Source organism: Falco biarmicus, chromosome 11 (assembly GCF_023638135.1).
Source record: "Falco biarmicus isolate bFalBia1 chromosome 11, bFalBia1.pri, whole genome shotgun sequence".
NCBI lineage: Eukaryota > Metazoa > Chordata > Aves > Falconiformes > Falconidae > Falco > Falco biarmicus.
Genome location: NC_079298.1, coordinates 15,636,445 through 15,656,216, shown reverse-complemented (window position 1 = coordinate 15,656,216; position 19,772 = coordinate 15,636,445). Strand labels below are relative to the sequence as shown.

Here is a 19,772-nt window from a genome sequence, read left to right as displayed (position 1 = left end):
AGGAGTTAATTATCTTCATAGGAGCTAGTGTGGTGCTGTGTTTTGGCTTTGATGTGAGACTTTTCAGTTCCTCAGGCCTTGTCAGCGAAAAGGCTGGAGGGGCACAAGGAATTGGGAGGGGACACCGCCAGGTCAGCGGACCCGAACTAGCCAAAGCGGTATTCCATACCACGGGGCGCGTGCCTGGTGTATGTGCCTGGGGGGTTGGCTGGGGTGGGCAGGTCATTGCTCAGGAACTGGCTGGGCATCGGTCGGTGGGCACGTTGTGCACTATGTGGTTTTTCTTCCTTTCCCTCTGGATTTTATTCTTTCCCTTCCCCTTCTCATTGTAACTGTTATTGTCATCATTGTTATTATTGTTCTTTCATTTTTATTCTATGTTGATTTATTAAATTGTTTATATCTCAAGTTTTACATTCCTTTCCAACTCTCCTCCCTATCCCTCTGGCTGAGGGGGGAGTGAGCAAGCAGCTGCATGGTACTTAATTACCAGCCGGGGTTAAACCATGACAACTTTTTAAGAAAAATAATTTTCAGAGTTGCTTACAGAACACTGCCTGAAGGGAGGTGACGGAACTACCTAAACCAAATGCCTATCCTTCAAATGGCCAAAGCGACCCACTGAAAGTCTGCCTGCATTAGGGATTTTACATCTCAACCTTATGTAATTTCAATGAAGTTCTCTATATTTTATATTTAATATGTTAAGAATATGCATTCAGCCAATTAACTATGTTTAATGCAAGCTTTTGTTTTCACTGGGTTGGAAGTTCTTGCCTGCAGTGGCTGTCTCCTTTTACGTTAGCATTCTGCGTCAAGAAGCTGCACTCTATGATATTAAGGGTCTAAAAGTTTTATGACTGTATTCTGTGGCACTAAAATCACAGAATCCAAATCAATGCTACAGATCACAGAATGCATCACTGGGAGTTTCTTACCATTAAAAAAACATGTTTCATGATCTATGTTGTAAATATACACTCAATCAAATTTTAAAACATATATTGCTCTGAGTGTGTAGTGATGGTAATGGGAATGGCAAGGATGTCACTGAGATATTCCTGCACAAATGTGTCCCCTGAGTGGAAGATGTTTTATTGAACTGATATGTGAAACTATCAAGATAGTCATTACAAATATAGATGCACACAGTTTGTTAGTTATAGTGAGACTCTTGCAGAACTGACGACTAAAGTTATGGCCACTAATAATGCTAAAACCTGATTCTGTAAGGCCAATGCTTCTATAATCCATAACGGTAAGGATCACATGATGAGATACAATTTATCTTCATGTAATATTCCACATAGAGGCTTATAAATACATTTTCCTCTGATAGATAAGGTAATGGTCCAGCAAAATTCTACCTTTTTCCTGAAAATTTATTCAAAGATGAAAATCAGGCTATTGTATTAGCCTTGGTATTACATGAGTAATTATAGATTACTTTTTAGGAACCAGAAAAGAAAGCAGAAAAGAAAACCCAACCCATAAGCCAGTCTTAATGAAGGCAAAACCTACTGTTTTGAATTGCCCTGCTCTGCTGCCATGCACAGGAACATAAGAAATGAAAACATTTATTAAGTAAAAAATGGGAAAGGCTGCTGATCAGACTACTCAGCATCCAAAGGGCATGAAACAAAGAAGTGAAATGGGTCTAAACTCTCTGTGTGCGTCTGCAGCCCACTCAGCACCGCTCAGTGCTATGCTGATACAACTTCTTAAACTGTAACACTGTAAGGTAATTTGGAGTTCAGTTGTACTTTAAATGGAGAGGGCTCCTCTAGGAATTAGAAGAATCAATTACTACATATTAGACACAGTAGACATAACATTTGTGTGAGCCTTTAATTTGAAACCAGTAGGTTTGGTCCTCGGTAGAAAAAAAGCATGCACTTTGTCCCTTTGACTTTAAACAGTATTTTCTCAGAAGTTTTTCAACTGAGATTATCATGTTGCCTTCCTACCCACTCCTTTCAATTCATTGCTTTTGCACATCAGAGACCGAGTGACACTTTGGAGTCTGACTTTTAAAACTAAGACAGAACTGTATACATTGCTACTGCAGATTTCTTCAAAATGTTTAAAAATATTACTAAACAAGAAACCTCTACACTGGTTTATTATACCGGATTTTTAACCCAGAGACTTAAGACCAAATCCAGATTAGACAAACTGGTGTAACCTCATAGTTTCACCAGTCTGTGGCAGTGCTTCATGTATATGGTGAAAGATCAATTTACATTAGCTGGACCAGCAACCTTGCTCAGGAGAGAAGCCAAAGCCTGGGACAGCAGCGTTACAGCAAACTCAAAGAACTGGAAAGTTTTTACCAGGTTCTGGTGTATGATGGTCTGTCCCTTTTATGGGCACTCAAATTATTCAATCTATTTACACATAAACAAAGATTTTCAGAAAGTAAGAAGGATACCGCTTGGCAAAGCAGATCAGGAATCTAATCACAGTTTACAAGGACAGAAAGTCATTATTACTAGATGGCTGACTGCATACAAGATGAATTGTCTGTAGTTGCAAAAAACAGGGAATGTTCATATCACAAAATTATCATGTCTCCCAAAGTACACTGTGATAGTCTGAAAAGGAATGCATTGGCAGAGACCAAGACATTAGAAACAATGTTTTCTGCTTAAAATATAGTATCTAGATATTTAAATGCATCATTCTGCTGTGATATTGGAGTACATTTTAGACATGGACAGGATACACTGCAAAATCTCAATCTTCAGTATATTCCCAGAATATCCATCTTTCATTTACTACTACTAACATTTTATAATACTAAGGTACTTGCAACACCAGCAAGCATGCAGAACTTCATAATCATATTTAGGAAAAACAGCACAAGAGATTTAGACGAATGTTACCAGAAAATCTCTGCTTCTTCAACTAATGAAAACATCCTATAGTAGTGTTCCTAATCCTGCTTTCTAGCTATTTAATGAGAATTTCAGATACTTCATTAGGAAAAAAAAAAATCAAGATGCCTAAATTACTCAGGGAACTGTTTCATTTTCATATATAACACAGGCTATTTGGTCAAGGAGGTGCTTTGGAAGATATTTTTCCCTATATTTGTGCCACATCCACTGATAATAAACAATAGTTACTGATGATCAAGAAATGTAAACAGGAATAAAACACTGGAAAAACTTAGCTGCTAGCTCTCAAGTTTCCTAGAACTAATTGAAACACCTTCCTCACTTTGAAGAGAGAAACCAGCTCCTGATGCAGCATCCCATATAGCAATCCTGTCTGGGAACAAAAGTGCAACACAATGTCTGACCTCCTGACTTTGGTGGGGGATGTGTATGTTGAAAAACACCTTAAAGATCTGCTGCTCAGACCAGGCTTGGATTTACAGGGATTTGGTGGCACTGAGGAGAGGGGAAGAAGGTGGTAATGGCTGGCTGAGAGCTGTAACACTTCAGTTCACGGTGCAGGTGAAGGGAAATCTGCAGCGCACAGCAAGTATGGCTTTCCCACCCTTCCTGAAATGAAAGTTTGCATCAGGTTCTATTAATGCTATCTGAATACCACTGCAGAGACATCTGAGCTCACAGTTTACCATGTTGAGTAAGAAGAATAGTAGCATATTGTGGACTATTTTAATCGGGTTTTATTCAGCTAATTTAATTCCTCTCATGCTATAAGATCACTCATAGCAGCTCAGAAACGCCTAATGAAAAGAGAAATAGTGTATCTGATTCCAGTCATGCTGTTCTAAGGGAATTAATCGGAGTCATCATTACCTTAAACACTTCCATTCAGAGTGGGTTTTATGATGAGCTCAAGAAAAGTAAATGCTGTTTCAAATAGGTACCTCTATATATTAAATCAAATAAATGAATGATAAAGTGCTGGCACTTTTTGGCTGTAATCCTGTTATTGCTTAGAGCCATTTCTAATGCAAATGAAGAATGATGTAGCAGAGCTATTTAGCAATTTTCTTTGATGGGCAGTGCTGACTGCTGGAAAGTGGCAGGAATGCAACTGCTCAGATGTGCGAGTGCTCCATGTCTTGTAAGATTCCTTCCCAAATCTAATGATCACCACTCCCTCCGGGAAAGTGCGATCTTTAAACAAGACTCAGCTTGAGCAATACAAGCCTATTTTTGCACACAGGCCAAGGCACAAGAGATGGGTCTAGTCATACAGAATTATAGGAAATGTGCAATTTATAGCAAATTCACTTAGGAAGTCCCATTTCTGCTTGTTTATAAAAATGCATTTGATATGGATTTGATCATCACTTAGTCATCCAGGGCTCCTTCCTATGTAAGCATGAACTCACATAGGCAAGAATACAGTCTCGTGATTTCTGAAAGTGCATCAGGGGCTATCTGGGGACACTGACTGAAGGATATCTTCATAGCCCTGCCATAGACTTGCAGGATGATACCTATGCACAACTTGACAAATGAATCCCTGCATGAGTTTTACAATCAGGAAAATGGTCAAATTAAAGCTGATTTAACAACCTGTGGTGCTGTAGGGTCTGTGGATGATATGTATTATGAAATGTTAAATATTATTAATGAAATATAACTGGGGGAAGAACACTGACTTCAATCTTGAGAAGGAAGATGGGCTTTGGAACTGTCCCTCTGTTTAATAAAACATTGCATAAGGCCAGTAGGAGGTTGTTATCAAATAAGAGCATACATACAAAATGTGGTAATTATATGTCTACTGTAAATTCACACACAGAAAACTTCTTCAGAGAATGAAAACTGTCTGGACAATATGAAATGGTGCATAAACATCAGCTTTACAATGGAATAGCATGGGCTGTCTTCATGATATATAGAGAAAAAGAATAAGACACAGCTAACATCAATTTCTTCAGCTTATTTAATGTTTGTGTCTCATGAATGTGGGATGTGGCTCTGATGGAATCCCCAGCCTTCCCAGATGCAACACACCTGGCTGGTGCAGCCCAGATACAAGACCTTCAGACCCAATAACACAACATCAGAAGAGGCAAAGTGTTAGAGAGGTAGTGAGGAAGAAAGACCAGACCCACATGTCTGCACTAGCCACCCCCAAAACACAGAACAGCTGTCCTCCGAACAATATCACCGAGCAGATGTAGTTGTTTGTAGAGTATGTAGCTGGGGGCAATCTGAGGGAAACCCAAAATTATCTTCCCCAGCCCTTAGTGTACGTGACTACACACTTAGAGGGAGCAAAGCTATTTATACTGCTGCATCCTAGGGAGAAGTGAGACATGGTATTCTGAATTAAAACATCAATAAAACCACTTCCACTAAGATAACAGAAGGTATGGAAAACTGGGCAGACCTTACTAAAGAAAATGGCCAGGGAAAAAAAAAAAAAAAACCCAAAAAAACAAAAACCCAAACCCTCAGAAAGTTGCTTTCTAGTCAAACTAACCAGGTTTGAAGGATGCTAACCAGCATTTTTACGACAGTATTTCACCACATTTTTGCTCAGACTTTTCCACCTAAGGAATGACTTCAGAAATGGAGAAGCAGGGCTTGCTGAGATACATATGTTGTGGTGAGAAGAGATGTAACTGAGCTTTTTCCACAAGACTGGGCAAGGTAATCTGTCCTTAAAGGGCATATTTACAGGAAATCGTCAAAGATAAATTTGTGGTTTCTACTTCCCTGAATGGGGCGGATGGTACTATATGATTGCTATTCCAGGTCCTCAGGTTTCCTGCTGTTTTCAATACTTTGCACTTTAAACTGTCCTACAACTGACTTTGGGTTAGGCTTTTTTTATTTATTATAAAATAACTTCCATCCATTTAACTAGTTAATGCTTTCACAGCCCTTTGAAGTTGTAAAGCACGGCAAATTTAGAAACTGTTCTTAATTATAATTTGGACAAATGGATCCAGAAGATTGCATATTGATGGAAGGAGTTTATGTTCTCTGCAGTCAAATATTTCCTCACTCATTTCATGCAGAGTTGCTTGGCCAAACAGATTTTCCCAGGGTTCTCTGTATAATGAATGTAACTTTCTTTTGTTTCTGGCTCTTCTCTGAACCCATCAGGAAAGGGTAAAACATAATGACATAGGTCTGTTTTCTCCTGTAACCCTCTGGGACTGTTTTCTCTAATGTGATTGTTTGAAAATCAGCAGTTTTCTGCCAGGAAATAAAACAAGCCATTTTCCTTCCAAGTAACACTGAAAAAATCTGAATGCCACGAAGCCTGCTCACTCATGCAACATTAATTTTTAAAAGAATCAATTTTGTAATCTTTTCAATTATGGTTTATTATAATGATAATAATCACTGAGAAATCAGGCTTTTTTCCACTGCTAGTGCTGGTGGCTGTCATCAAACCATTTTCAGCAATGCTGAAAACACCTGACTAATAAACCAGGCATTATTTATTTATACTTTAGTTTTACTTATTTAGAAACATATTAAACATCAATTCCCTTAGCAGTTGGTGATGTTACAAAAACTAAAAGCAAATAAATTACATCTATAGCACATAAAGACCTAAAATTCACTGCCAGTCTGGCTATCTTGTACTGTCATAATTAAAAAGTACTTACAAAAAGCCAAATTAAACCACATGGACCTCGCTCACGGCTACCACTACAGAGCACATGAAGTGAGTCTCTTGTGCTGGAAGCTCACAGAAAGGCTGTCCTAGCCCCAGCCAGGCAGCCGCATAGCAGATCCCTTTGGTTTTCACACTGAAATCACACTGTGCTGGGTGTTTGGTACACTTGAGCACTGGCATGAAGCTTTTGTGATAACTTGTATATATGCATATATATAAATTCTGTATAACAGCTCCAAGCCTTAATCAATGTTTGCATATACACAGCTACATACTCGTGCTACGGGGAACACGCATTGTTCATACAGCAGGTCATGCCAGAGCTTAGCATTTAACAGCATGAGCACAATGAGTTTATGTTATGTTCATATTTTACGATAAATAGTGTACAGAAAAATCACTTGGTTTCTGATCAAAATCTGAGCTCCCTGCTGTTTTAATTCCTGTAACCAACAATCATCAATAAATAATCATGCACAGCTTCTGCATTCCACTGTGATATTTTGGTTTTAAGACCTGGATGTACTGAGTTGGGATCTGCAATTCCAGATCAGACTTTTGGGTGTTCTGCTCCAGGATTCAAGTAAAAGAGCAAGCACAAGGGCAAGGGCAAGGGCACAGAGGGGAGCGCTGCTCTTCATCAGATACCTTGCAGGTCTGTGAGCCGTTTTAAAAGAGATTGTGGTGAAAACAGGAGGTGTGTGTGAGGTAATGTGTTTTGCAATAAAAGGACAACATGCCGAAAGAAGGAAGCTATATAGATGACACAGTTACAAACAATGAGGTGGGAAATCAAAAAGAAAAAAATGTGGAAAACAGCAGTAAATTAATGATAGAGAAGGAAAAAAATATATGAAGGAAAGCAAGAAACATGCCAAATGGAAACAAGTATCCCATTAAAGAGAAACATGAACAAGGAAGAACCTTCCTTGTGACAAAAGTACAGTGACAACATTATAGACTTGAGTTAGCTAATCCAAATGGAAGAGCCTGAGATGGGTGTAAGGACAAGGCACAAAAGCTGAAATGCTTCAGGAATTGCTCAGGCCAGGCCTCAGGCCTCACAGACAACATATGCCCTAGTACGTACTGATCCCTCCTGGCGTCTGAAGAAAGACTCAGGCAGTAACCAGGCTCTGGACACCACCATGCAACCACGTATGTAGCTGTGGTTACATACATCACCACTCCAACCACCATTTAGCTCACTGGAACAGGAAATTAAACTCTCCCTTTGCAAAGACACAAGAACTGTCACCTCCAAGGAGACAAACCTGTAGGTGGATGCACTAGGTAACTCAGCTGGCCTCCGGGCTTACTCCCTCCTGTTGCACTGCCACCCTGGCAGCCTGGAGATGCCTTAGCCTTCCTGTCAGCTATGGGCAAGAGCAGGGAATGTGGCAGAATGGTGATCGTCCACCAGCCCTCCCCTCGATGGGAAAGGTTTCTCTGCCTCCTTAGTGGTGAGGCCAGGCTGCCATGGACTTCTGGCAGCGGTGAGGCTGCCAGCTGTATCTGTGGCTCTCCTCACCGCCTCCTGTCACCATCTGCACCTCCCAGTCAGGTCTAGAGCACTCCCTGGGGGTAGAGGGGATAGAACGCCGGGCAGCAGAGGAATGGCAGAAGGCCAAGTCATTCATTTGTTCATCGAATAAAGAAAACAAGCCATTTGTTTCTGCAATGTAGGCAATTAACATAAACTAATTAAGTATCGCAGTGTTAGACCAAAGGTATTTTCTATTGATGTCATTTGGTATAATACCTAGAAAAATCAACGCAATTATATTTTTAATGCCTAGTTCATAACTGCTTAATTCATATCTCTTAATTCTGTTCTGGAGGGAAATGGATTAGATGATATAATTCCCACTTCCATGAGTTTGGTATTTAAAGGTAACATTCAACCACGACATTATGTTCAAAAAATATGCAAAGTATTGAAAACTGGAGGACAATATTACTGCCTCTTTAAAAAACAGTGTAGTCTGATCTAGATATACAAATACTAAAATGTCTTAATTCTAATTAATGTTCTTGCCATTAAGATAATTTGGGAGCTTTATCTATGCATTCCTGAGCTAAGCACTTCTAACTTTGACAACACACAATGGGAGGCTTTGCTGTCTGTGCCAAAGCACTGTTTTTCTATTTGTTCTTGCACGTTCCACTTCTGGATACAACAGAACTGGAACTTGCTCATGTGCCTGACAATACTACTCAGTTGTAGAAAATACTAAAACAAAATTGCCACAGATGATAAAGCGTACATTTAACGTTTCTCATTCATCTAAAGAGACGGTATACTACTGACTGACTCGGTGTCAGGCTATCTTCATTTTTCTAACACATCAAACCTGAAGGAGCTAAAATTATTTTTAAAGTTTTGTTCAGTGCAGTCATGTTGCAAGATTTGACTGCCTCTGATAACTTAATTTCAAAAATGTTACTTGTGAAGACTGTATGTACCATTTGATAAAAAAGAACTTGTAACCATTGGTTTTAAAATAGTCGTATTATGAAGTACGTAGAGTAGACACAAACTTTACTGAAGCATGCAAATCTACAATTCTGTGAAAAATGTTGTCTTTACAGAAAGTGCAATGGCACTGTAAAATGTAATTAGATATCATCTTCTGTTTTCACTAGCTATTAACATTATGTAAAGATAAACTAAAGCATAATGAGTCTTCATTATCACATAATTGTTATTTTAATGGTTACATTACAAGCTATGTAATACTATACATACTTCCACCTCTCATATTAGTAGGCAATTATTTTTAAACTTTCTATTATAATCTACCCACAGAGACGAAACCGATGTATTAATGCCACCATTTTAGCGTAATGATGACCATGATTTTGAAATCAATATGATAGCCTCAGGGAAAACTGTAATAATGAAGAAAATATATATATTATATGCCACTCTTAGTCCTGGTACACAGACAGAAGTTTAAGGAAAACACGTGGAGCTGCTCTTGCTACTGCTATCTGAAACTGGTCACATACATATGAAAATACTGGTTACCATTTCAAAAACAGAGAAGAACATTTTAGTGATCCAAATTAAAAGCTTGGAAGTGAAACTGGAATAACCCCTCCCTGATTATTGTCATCCCCAAGTATCATCCTAAACCATATCCAGAAATAGTGCCTGAAATACTCTGTTACCCACTGATAAACAATGAACTGGCCTTAGTTACTCATCCATTCATTGCCTTTCTCTTAACTGAGCAAAGCAGTGTAGCTTGGCAGGAAGCCAGTGGTGCTTAGACAGGTTAAGCAGTACATAAAGCTTGAGGATATCCTATATAAAGTTAAATGAAGTTTCACATCCACAAGGCACTCTATGAGCAAGGCCTGAAATACCTCTAGGAGCGAGAGGGCTCCAGGATGCCCCTGCAGCTGAGACTCTCTGGCAGGATCTGCACAGTGGAGCTGAAATCCAACTCTGTTGAACACTGTGCTTTCTCGGAAGAGGAGGTAAAGGCAATTTAAGACCATGAAATAAACTCAGAGGAGTTAAGGACCACAGCTTTATTTTTCTCCAAATACAAAACATCCAAGAATTGGAACAGGCTGATCAGGGAGTTGGTGGCATCACCGTCCCTGGAGGTGTTTAAAAAATGCATAGAAGGAGTGCTTAACAACATGGATTAGTAATGGACTTGGCAGTTGTGGATTGTTGGTTGGACTTGATGATCTCAAAGGCCTTTTCCAACCTAAATGATTCTATAATTCTATGAAAACATTTCAATAGTATCACCACTAATATAAAGTCAGAGCAGCACAAAGAGAGAGAGCAAAAATCACAACCACTACGTTCCAGGAAAGACACAACTCTCCCTTGCTAAAAGAAAAAGCTACACATGACAAAAGCTAGTCACATTTCTTATATGGACTGGAGGAAGCTGTGGAAAGAACACTAAGGTGGTTGGACATAGGATAGGAAAACAAATGATACTTGAAAAATTGAAACTGAAATTCCTTTTTTAGAGGAATACTGCTTTGCAGATACTCTTCAGATGGTTTTCTTTTCCTAATATTTTGATTAATTGTAAAATGTCAAGAGACTACTGCTAATTTCACATAGAAGGAAATGCTTGAACATTACTGTGTTTGGCTGAAAACAGGTTATAGAACAGCAGAAATTGGTTCTGCTTTGCAGTTCCAGACCACACAACATTCAAAAAGCCTTATGGGCAAGAATTTCTGCACAGCAATAGCTCCAGCTTTCCCCCAGTGTCCTTTTCTCAGGGAATTCAAGTTGTAAAAAGGGGATAAATATTCCTTGCTTCACAAAGGCATTCTGAGGCTTAAGTGATATCTGCAATATTTTCAGAAATGCTCTCATAGAAAATGTTCGGGATGCTCTTTGGAGACAGCAGCACTGGCATCTCTAATGAATGTACTTCAAGGAAACCTCTGAAACAACATATGCAGAGCAAACTGAACACAGAGCACATACTTCTGACATTTATCTTTGGGTTTATTGTTAATATAAAAGCATGCTGTTTGTTTCTTAGGATTTCATCTGCTGTCACTTTCTTTCCTTTCTCTGTATCTCATTCTACACTAGTGACATAATCTGCAGCAATTTTAGAGTTTTGCAACAAGTCCTGTTCTTTGGAAGTTTTAATGAGTCATGTAGAGAATGTTATTAGACAGGGAGTTTATGCCTCCTTTCTGTAACCAGTACAACTACAGCACAGAGGATATGCTTACTGGGATGACTGACTTTTAAAAAATAAAAACAAAGAAAAAGAAGTCTCCAAAGATCAGGATGGGAGAGTAACAGCAAACTTGCAAAGAACAAATATGGGCATTTAGAAGCCTTTTCTTCTATTGCAGTTGCATGTTTACTGAATACTAATGTACCGGATAGGGTTGATCAGCTTCTGAGATGAGTGGTATCTCTTGTATGTGGTCTCAACTGTACTGAATGCTACTACAAACAAGAATTGCTTACAAAATCTTTGAAGTAGAATAGCTGAATCTTTAAACAGCTGTGTAAAAAAATATTCTGCTTCACACCCAAAATAAGCTACATGCTGATCAACACCCAAAACATCAGGCAAACTATTTGAGGACACTTCTTAAGATTCATAGTAAGTCCTCATAGTTGTAGCTATCTTTTTTCCAAACTGTTACAGCTTCCTAAATCTGCTGAAGATGTGAATGGCTGAGAAAAATTGTACATGCTGCTCTTGTGTATGTTACTTTTTAGATGCATAGCTGCCTCACTGTTAAAAGCTCAGAGAATTTGAGTATCATAGGAACTGTACAGAATGTATCAGCGATTGTTTTCTAAACGCAGGTTGTAGCATGTCCCAATAGCACATCAAGTTCTCTGAGAAGCATGGTTGTGAATCCTGAGTTACCTTCAAAGACATGTGCTATAAATCCATGTCTCCACATCTCTCTCTCTCTCTCTCCAGTTTCACTGTTCTGAAATTGCAGGCTGAATTCTTTATATGGGATATATGATAACAGACATATAAATAAAACAGTGTAGAACGTGTTTTGTTTTTATATGGTTAAAAATACATATTGAAGATGGGCATAAGCAAGTGCCTAGTTAACACTGAGTTCTAAATTAGTTTAATGAGACACAAGATGTCACCATCTTCTCCCAGTTCTCCTCCCACCTATGTGTATGAGGTCCCACACAGGCTTGATTGCTTACCAATTAAATTTTCAGTGCGGTATTTGTTTACTAACATCAGTTCAGGCTAAACAGTTTCTACTTTCAGTTTTTCTTTTGGTATGCTGCCTGCTTGTTCCAAGCTTTGAGAACAACCTTTTCTAGACATCATTCAGTGAGATATTTGAAATTAGTTCTCATACACCTTTTCTTATGGAAGTCTTTTCTAGTAAGTTTTACTAGCTAGTGGGTGGACAGATGTGCACAAACTCTTCTCTATCTGAAGCAACAAATCACTGTAATGTTTTATGCCCTACCTCCTGAAGTTGGTATCGTCATTTGAGCAGCAACTCTATAACACAAAATCTCCCAGTGCATCTCATGCAGTTTGACTGCAGTATGTTGTCTTTTGCTAAACACTGTAAATACAGCTCAGTGCACTTTAGGGAGCTTCCATTAGAAAACCCATAGTTATCAGTAGCCAACAGGTATCATACTAAAGTAATAGCAACATTGCATTTATTTTCTAATCTATTTAATATACCTTAGAAAAGCACTTCTGTGTGACAACTGGTGATAAGTATAGACTTCAATGGTAATCACTCTGTTTCTAAAGACAACCATTTCAGCTGGCAGCAAGGCTAAGTTAAAAATAGATTAATTTCTTGATTTTTTTTCAAAAATTAGTTCTGTTCCTTTAAACTTTTAAGTCCCTTTAGGAAAATCAAGGTCCATTTTCAACCCTGTGATCTGAAAAATCAAAACTGTTGAACTATTCAAAACGGTCCAGTGAAGTTTCTATGAATACCAAAAGCTTCATGCAAAATCCGTGCCCCTGTTAATTTTCCCTCCAAGACTTCTGCCTTTGCAACCACAAACTATCTTCACCACCAGCAGCAAAACTGGAACCAGTGATCCACAGTGCTACCAGGATTGCTAGCATGTGAATCACTGACTTACATAATCCTTTCCTGTTTGTGTATGTTTGAGGGATGTAAGAAGCTGAAGCAATCCCAGTGTTGCTCATGAGCAATATCAGCAATATTCTCATGATCATAAAAGCTCCAGAATATTTGAAAGACAGAATGGAAAAGGTATGCATGTGATTAGGACAAAAACAAACACTGTGTAAATATTTAACATACGGCTCATCAGAAGCAGAAAACATACAGTGGCACTTAAAGAAGATGTGATAAATGAAAAGCAAGAGATGCTGGATTAATTCAAACATGTGAAAATGCACAAAGATAAAGTAGATCCTGATTATGTATTTCTTAAATCATTAGATAAAGAGAAATAACTCCATGGCTAAATTCAGCAACTACCACAGATCAATAGGTCTCTGAGCCCACACCCATCTATATGCAGTCACAGTTTTGTCAAAAAATATTACCTAATATTGATATTTTCAATACAGTTTCACTTTACTATGTAATTAGCATAATGCAGTAGGAGCTGTGTTTCTTAACAAGTGCTGGTGCTTTGCACGGCATTTGGTGTCATGTTAATAAAAAATGGACTTCTATTGAGTTCCATCTGCCTAATAGAGAAAAATGTTCATCTTAATTAGGAAAATCTTCATAAAGAAATATAAATGCAGTTACTAATAGGCTGCAGGGAATAAACCTAGAACACTCAGGAAAAACTGGTGTTTTACCAGGAAATGGAAGAGTCAATATAAACCCCAAAACAGTTGTTAGTTATTCAGTGATTGACTGCAAATAGCAATAGATGTTGAGGTTTTAAGTGTTTTATAATGAAAAATCTATTTATTTCATTAAGGTTTCATGCTTTAGACTCTTGTTTTTTCAGGTAATAAAGCAGTCTTAACTGACAACAAAACTATTTAAACCCTCTGTGAATTAAAATGGACAAATCCATTAGCATTTTTTGAAGGAGTTACTTTATAAAAAGAAAGAATGGAAGTGCCAAGCAATGGTTCAAGAAAGATCCACTGTCAAGCACTTGAGAAAAGGTCGCTATATCAAACACATATTTTGGGGTTTGTTGTGATCTTAACAGGCAGTTGAGAACTTTCTGCTGACTTTATTGGTGCAGCAGCAGACACTACATCACTATGATAAAGACTATATCAAAATGTAAACTACAATTCATTTTTGTCCTTAAAAGTGTTTCAACAGGCATTATACATTTCCTCTGTCAGTCTGAATCAGTTTTTTCCATCATTTCCTTCCAAGAGTTCCATAATTTAAAGGCATTGATATTCCCTAACTCTGCTCATTTTCCTTTCAAAATGAAATGAACTTTTATTCACCTTCCAGAATTTAATTTATTTTTTTTAATAAGCATGTTAATGCAAAGCACTGATGGGAAGTACTTCCCAGGTCCCAAAATCGAACTCTCTGAGCCAGATTCAGTGCCAATGTTCACAGCTTCCTAATGAAAAACTGCAAATACTACCTAACGCTAGCTAAGATTGTGTATTTTCTCTGAACGGCCTTGAGAGAGAAACCAATATGTATATGTAAGCAAGTGCAGAAGTGAAAATAGCATTACAATAATATTTCATTTAAGCCAAGAACCATAAATACAGCATAAAAGTCTGATGTTCTGGCCACTGACAGCTTTACTACCTCAATTCACAGAGAATTTCACCAAACAATAGAAACTGCAGGTACCTGAATCTCAGAGAACATAATTTCATTTATCCATTTCAATGACAGTTTTACTAGACTACAGCTTCATGTATATTAGTCAGGCACATCAAAAACCACATATTAGCTGAGGTGAAGCTGTGATGACTGTAGTTGTCTAACACTGTCAATCTGAACTTTAAATTAATATAATTTGCTAGCTCTAAATGGCAGAGATATAATATAGATCTCATATATCACCAAAGTAATAAATAATTAGTGAACAGGACTGAGTAAAACATCAGGTTGTGCACGCCCCCAAATTTTGAATCTTGATCCAGAAGTCAGTGATCAGAATGATCCGTCTTTCTGCCTCAAATGACAAAACAGCTTCCTCACAACCTAACACATCATACCATCTGGCATGAACAGAGGTAATTAAGAACTTGTGGAAGAGAAGCACAAAAGCAATCTTGTTTATTTGGCATTGTCCAAGATATTAACAAAAATCCTTCAGAAACAGCCATCTGACTGCAAATGTAGCTCAGTGAACCAGCCTCCTGTAGACATGCTTGTGTAGTTTATAATCTCAATGAAATGTTGTTAAATTGAACTAAATTGTTCAGTTATGGGACGGTTGTTGTCAGAGTTAAGACAGTGTGTGTGGAAAGACAATTGTCTACCAAACTGACTGGGTTTCAGAACATTATCTCAAGTCTGTGACAGGAATTATAGGAGCTCAGAATACATCTCAGCAAAGCTCAGCAGGCTCTTTCCAGTAGTTATTTATCAGAGTGATTACAAACATCAAGTAAAGCTGTGCTTTGAGCAGTATCAGCACATGCGTTACTGGCTGTTTGCTGGGGCTCAATGTCCTCTATGTGCGGTGGGACAGGAGCAGTCTGAGCACACCACCAGCCCCGAGAGGGGCCGTGGAGCTGTGCCAGCAGACGCTCTACTCAGACATACAGTGCTGAGTGGTTTGCCTGAGACTTTATAGTATAAACACAAATGGAGTCTGCAGTCTGGATGATATTAGACTGTTTCACTGATATTAGCACAGATTTATTTTATCATTGCTTTTTGAAAGTGACTTTTAACGCAGACTGTTTTCTAAATGAACGTTAAAAGACACTCCTTTCTTCCTCATCACCTTCACCTAAGGCAATAACATCTAGTAGCATCGATCTATTTGCTGCTAGTTTTCATTAATTTTACCCTCCCTAAGGGTGGTGCAGCTTTGGTGCCAGCTAATTAAAACCTATTTAGGGCTGTTCAGTGCACTTTATCAGACCAGAATTAGTTCTGCTGCTTTAATGAAGACTACAGTTTTTCTTTGTTATTAACAATTAAATGTTGTTATATCATATTGCATTATATTTCTAATGCATGGCAAAGATGTAGATGGCTTTAGAACCACTTATCTGGATTGAGGTACATACAAAGATGCCGCATTTAGTAATTACCTAATGTTTCTTTAAGTCCTTTCACTTGACTCAACACACATAATACACAAAAACATTAGTGAAGTAATGGAAGAAGCTGCCAGCTTTATGCTCCCTCTAGGAAAGTACCAAGTAAAATTCATTAATGAAAATTTGTGAATGTCTGGTAATGAATATTATTTATGTACAACAATTATTTAAAGTGGATGAGCATTCACCACCTTGAACTCCAATGTTTCACTGAGGAAGAAAGAACATGTCCCCCAGATTTATAACATCACACGCAAGTTAGTTCTCTAATAGGGACAGCCCATCTCAGAGGGTATTTTGTACTACTGTGGAATTAAAAAACTGCTTCATTAAAAAATAAATGAACTAGTTTGTGGGAAGTTATTTAGAGGCAATTCCTGTTTCTTCCATGAACCAATAATAAATAATTTGTCAATGATTTGTCAACCAAAGCTACGGGTTTTGAACCTGCACTTGGTGAAGTCAGGGGTGAAGCTCCCACGTCAGTGGTGCAGGACCAGAACTTCTCTGCAGCAGAGAAGTGACTGCAGCACATACCTGTTAGCTGCTTCTCATAACATCCTTTACAACTTGAGCACCACTAGGAGGAAAATACGGAAAAATCCCACTAATTACCTAAAAAGATGGTACATCAAAGAGTAGATATTGAAAGCTCATTAAAGACTTGACAGACTAGAAATCTGTTACAAACTTACTATGCTTTAGTAGCATACACTGTACATAAGGACAGTATTTTAGGATTAAACTAAAATAGATGTGGTTACAATCTATCTACTCAGAACATTTTAAAATATGAGTTGAACTTGGTTTCCTTCCAGAATTTTTGCTGGGAACATGTTGAAACAGACCTCTGTTCAAACTAATATTGCAAGCAAGAGTTGATGTTTCTCTGAGGAACTGAAGGAATATTTGGCTGAGGAACCTGAGCCTTTTTCAGCATCATAACAGCCTGGCACAACATGGGAAACTATTTTCATCACCCACAAATCTCTTGTGCTTTCCTTTTGCTGCTTCTACAAATGCCACACGCTTCTAGCAGCCTTGTGACCTTCCCTAGAAACAGCAGAGGGGTCCTGTGAATTGAAGATGTTACAGAAAATGAAATAGTTTCAAACTGAGGTCCCCTGATTAGCAAGGAACTGCAGGATATTTTCTTGTGACACAGAGGGTGTTGGCTGGTGACATGTTGACTGTTTCCTTTGTTTCTGGCTGACAAGTGCACTAAATGATGTTAAAAACACTGCTTAGTATTTGATGTGGAAAAGTAGGACTAAAAATGAAAGTTGCAGTAGATACAAGGATGTCATCTGATTACCACTGTGAGAAGTGGTGGGGGGTTTTTTCTCAGTGTTAAAGGGAGGCACATGGAAATGCAATGTGATGTGGGTCATGAGGCAGGCTCTTTACAATCTGCCGCTGTTCACAACATGAAACTTTTAGTCATTGTAATGACTTAAGGAGAAAGAACTTGGGCCACTTTGACATTAGGCTGCTTAAGAACACTTTGTTCATAAGCACTGGGAGAGCAGAAGTTTGATCTGCCTTAGACATGAAAAGAAGCATTTTCATTGTGTTAATTGTGTAATAATAAAAACTTTGAGGTGTGTTAATTTGTTGGAGAGGAATGGATTAGACTGGGGATTAGGATACTTTGACAATGGATGGTGAGATTTTTTTGATGGGATATACTAAGGTCTGGTCTCACAATAAGGATTTTGATAAAGTATTGTAAAGTCACTGTGACCTGACTGTTAACAAAGAGTCACAAACAAATTTATGTTTAGCAATGTAATAATATACCCATGATCATATTTATCTCAAGTAATATGTAAACCAGATGAACTGGATTATTAGAGGACATTTTTAAGAACGGATCTTGTGTATTTTCCCTATTAGCCTCTGTTCATCAGCTTGTTCAGTTAAACTAAAGAAGCCATTGAAACCTTGGCACCTTTATGACATGTAGGAGCTCACTCCAACTGCAGAATCATAGCAGCAACATGTGCACATGGTGAACAAGCTGAGGGACAATTTCTTCCCTATGTTTCAATAGTTTAAAAAAAAGGGAAAAATCTTCAAAAGTTTTGACTATTTAATAGCAAAGTGAGTCAAGGAAGTTTGAGAGAGCAAGGTCTTCTACTTCAAAAGAAAATTTTAGACTAAGTTGAACTGTGAATATCTGGTGGTTTTTTTTTAATTTGGTCAGAATAGCTACAGTCCTTCACAACTGCAAATTCATGATGTGCAAATTAAAAAATTACATCTAAGGCACAGCAGACATCTGGAAACTCCTTCCTAGTTAGCTCCAGTTGGTATGCACGACAGGTGCTCTTCCATGCCAAAACACAGATGATCAGAATTTTTGCAGGTCAGTTAAAAAATCCTGCAATTTGTCTGTCTTAATTCCACAAATCCAATTTCTTCTCTGATCATGCTAACCAAAACAGTGGCCCTCACACTTCCATCTCCTTACAGTCCCTACTTGAGCAGCACAAATATGCATTCTCAGGCATGGAAAATAGAATTTCAGCATAATTCTGGTAAAAACCTAAATCTATTACAGTATCACTGATAATCCATTTTCACCAAGAAATAGAACTAATGCATAACCCTGAGGTTTGTGTTTGCAGAAAAGCTGCCTTGAATCTCAACAGAGAAGAAAATACAATATACAGAGTTATCCTGAGGTTGTGCATTTGGAAATGTTGTTTGTGTAGGATTATCCCCTTCAAATAAAATGTCAATTTAATCAATAGTAAATTGAGCTGAAAACAACACTCAGCTTTGAAAACATTTCAGGAAGACATCCAATATTTTTGGGACTCAAGCCAACAGAAATGGAAAGAACAGAAGGTAGCGTAGGTGGGGTAAATGGGGCCTAGCTGCTGCCTCATCAAGTGCTTATAACAGTCAAAACCATATAACAATCCATTAAAAACTTATCTGGGGACTCATTTAGTAGCTGGCATCCAGCATGGACTTCTCTCATGTATCTTTTGTCAAACACTGTAATTGTTTTTCACATTTAGGACTTACCGGTCTTTCCCTGTCTCCTTCTTAAATACTGAATCACAGTAACTCATGCGCTTTTCTGTTGTCACATAGATTTTGGCCATTGGGTAGCTGTCAACAGTTTTCTTCAGCATGTTGTACACAATGCCATTTCCATCCTTCCTCATGTTTCGAAAAGGTCCCCAGATCACGTAAACAGTGTTGTTGGTTTCTTTGAAAAAGTACTCGGGATTTTTGAGTAGGAGAGGCACACTTGTGTGAGAGACCACTCTTATGGTTGTCCTCTTCCCCACATCCTGCTCATAGCCCTTTGTGGGAGCATTGTTCATCCTCCATATGCAGGAGGACTTGTCTATCTCAGCTCCTACATTCTGGCCAGCCATCTGTCCCGAGTTTGAAACAATGGCACAGAGGTCACAGTCAAGTTGTAGAGGCTGGAAGAAAGAAAACAAATATACATAGCAACTCTTTCTTTGC

At 38.2% G+C, this 19,772-nt stretch overlaps 1 protein-coding gene across 2 annotated transcripts in view; it reads right to left on the bottom strand.

The window, feature by feature from the left end:
* ST6GALNAC3 (ST6 N-acetylgalactosaminide alpha-2,6-sialyltransferase 3) overlaps positions 1–19,772 on the bottom strand; it is a 228,460-nt gene that overhangs the window by 59,691 nt on the left and 148,997 nt on the right. For both annotated transcript variants that reach the window (XM_056356408.1, XM_056356409.1), the window contains exon 3: positions 19,320–19,729. In XM_056356408.1, the coding sequence (XP_056212383.1) occupies positions 19,320–19,729 (410 nt within the window). The remainder of the gene's footprint in view (positions 1–19,319; positions 19,730–19,772) is intronic.